At 51.4% G+C, this 2500-nt stretch overlaps 1 protein-coding gene across 1 annotated transcript in view; it reads left to right on the top strand.

Annotated features, from left to right (window-relative positions):
• The window catches only part of LOC143295965 (glucagon-like peptide 1 receptor), a 44426-nt gene that overhangs the window by 33574 nt on the left and 8352 nt on the right, over positions 1 to 2500 (top strand). Inside the window, exon 9 of the mRNA XM_076607675.1 lies at positions 1354 to 1420. Coding sequence (XP_076463790.1) covers positions 1354 to 1420 — 67 coding nt within the window. The remainder of the gene's footprint in view (positions 1 to 1353; positions 1421 to 2500) is intronic.

The following is a 2500-nucleotide window of genomic DNA, read 5'->3' as shown; positions in this document are numbered from 1 at the left end:
TGATATTCATCTTTACTGCACAGTGCGGGAGAGAGAGAGAGAGAGAGAGAGAGAGAGAGAGAGAGAGAGAGTGTGTGTGTGTGAGAGAGAGAGAGAGAGTTAAGAGATAGAGTTAGGGGTGAAAGAGAGAGAGTTAGGTGAGAGAGAGAGAGAGTGAAAGAGTGTGAGAGAGAGAGAGTGAGGGATTAGAGAGAGAGTGTGTTGTGAGAGAGAGAGGGGGGGGTGAAAGAGAGAGAGTTAAGACAGTTAGGGGTGTGAGAGAGAGAGAGTGAAAGAGAGTGAGAGAGAGAGAGTGAGGGATGAGAGAGAGAGAGAGAGAGAGAGAGAGAGCGGAACATTTCCTGTAAGGACACTGACCCGTATACATTCATATGGAAACACGTGTCGTACACACAAATAATACATGAAACAAAACGTAAGCAGAATGAACAACAACAATCAATAAGGATATACTGATCATGTGCTAAGTGAAAGAAAATGATAGAAAACTGAACTTTCTATTCACATGTAGGTTATTCTTCGTTACGTCCGTCATCCATGTGAAGCAGTAGTATTCATGCGTGTGAATGATTGGTATGAAAGCTTTGCTTTGTCCCTGGACAAGACGGGGGGCAACAGCCGAGTGGTTAAAGCGTTGGACTTTCAATCTGAGGGTCCCGGGTTCCAATCCCGGGCACGGCGTCTGTTGGGTAAAGGGTGGAGATTTTTCCAATCTCCCACATCAACATATGTTCAGAACAGCTAGTGCCTGAACCCTCTTCGTGTGTATACGCACGCTGAAGATCAAATACGTACATTAACTCACTCAGTACGGCCAGTCCTCTCTTCTCCTCTACACAGACCCCTCGGATGTCCAGTGGGTGTCTGAATGACCCAACCTTTAGCTTCCGTCGTCAGAATTGTGGTATTCTTTGTCAACATTCACCTCTTCAGTATAAGAGCCTTCCGCTTGCAATATTTTGATGATGGTAATTGGGATGAAACGCTGTTAACGTCGTCTCTTTCGCCGTTCGTATGGAGAGAGTTAAAGATCCCGTAATCCATGCAAGCGTTTGTGTGGGTTATGGAAACAAGAACATACCTGGCATGCACCTCTCAACCCCCGAAAACGGAGTATGACTGCCTGCACAGCGGGGGTAAACCGGTCAAACACGTAGAATTCCACTTGCGTATACAAGTGAACGTGAGAGTCACAACCCACAAATGATGAAGTAGTAGTAGTAGTAGTAGTAGTTGTACTAGTAGTTGTTGTTGTAATAGTAGTCTCTGGACAAGCGTAAGCGCCATGTAGATGCCATCATTATCAACAATATCAAGTCTTCATAATTAATCAAAAAGCTGCCACTACTTCAGATGCTGGAACACACACGAGGATGGCTACTACTGGATTCTGAACGGGCCGATTGTCATCACGATCTGCGTGAGTACAACATTCATGTGTATGTCTTTTAGAGTGGAGTTCTGAGACCTGTTGGCAAACACCCTGAGGTCAGGTTGTTCAGGGCTGGGGTCTGGGTTCGGTGAAGTGTTACGTTGTTCCAGGGGGTGAGGTCCTGGATGGCTGTCCGGGTGGGAGGTCCGTCTGGCGTTCTGAGGGGTGGGAGGTCCGTCTGGCGTTCTGGGGGGGATGGGGGGGAGGTCCGTCTGGCGTTCTGAGGGTGGGAGGTCCGTCTGGCGTTCTGAGGGGTGGGGTGGGAGGTCCGTCTGGCGTTCTGAGGGGTGGGAGGTCCGTGTGGCGTTCCGAGGGGTGGGATGGGAGGTCCGTGTGGCGTTCTGAGGGGTGGGGTGGGAGGTCCGTCTGGCGTTCCGAGGGGTGGGGTGGGAGGTCCGTCTGGCGTTCTGAGGGGTGGGGTGGGAGGGCCGTCTGGCGTTCTGGGGGGTGGGGTGGGAGGTCCGTCTGGCGTTCTGAGGGGTGGGAGGTCCGTCTGGCGTTCTGAGGGGTGGGAGGTCCGTCTGGCGTTCTGAGGGGTGGGGTGGGAGGTCCGTCTGGCGTTCTGAGGGGAGCCCTGGCTGTCTGAAGGGAGGGAGGAGAGGGGGGATGACGTCTTGGCTGTTCCTCTGGTGTGATTTGTATGCGTGGTGGATTTTCTCTGGCAGAAAGGCTAAGACGCTCGTCTGCCAATACAGTATCCGATGAGAGTCTGGGTTCGATTCCCGCTCTCGCCCTTTCTCCCAAGATTGGCTGCAAATTCGGATGAGATGATAAACCGAGGTCCCGTGTACAGCACGCATTTGGCGCACTGAAAAACAGTAGAGTTGTCCTCTTGCATAATTCTGTTGGAAAAATCCGCTCTGACAGATACACAAACCTATGTACAATCGCTCAAGGCCTGACTAAGCACGCTGGTTTATGCTGCTGAGCAGGCATCCGCCTAACAGAAGTGGTGTAGCGTGTATGGATTTGTCCGAACGCAGTGACGCCTCCTTGAGAATCTGAAACATCTCGACTGAGTTGAGGGACAACGCCTCGGGAAGTGGGCTGCGGGTAAAGGACACCCGC

Source organism: Babylonia areolata, chromosome 2, assembly GCF_041734735.1.
Source record: "Babylonia areolata isolate BAREFJ2019XMU chromosome 2, ASM4173473v1, whole genome shotgun sequence".
Lineage (NCBI taxonomy): Eukaryota > Metazoa > Mollusca > Gastropoda > Neogastropoda > Buccinidae > Babylonia > Babylonia areolata.
This window is presented reverse-complemented; position numbering and strand designations above follow the sequence as displayed.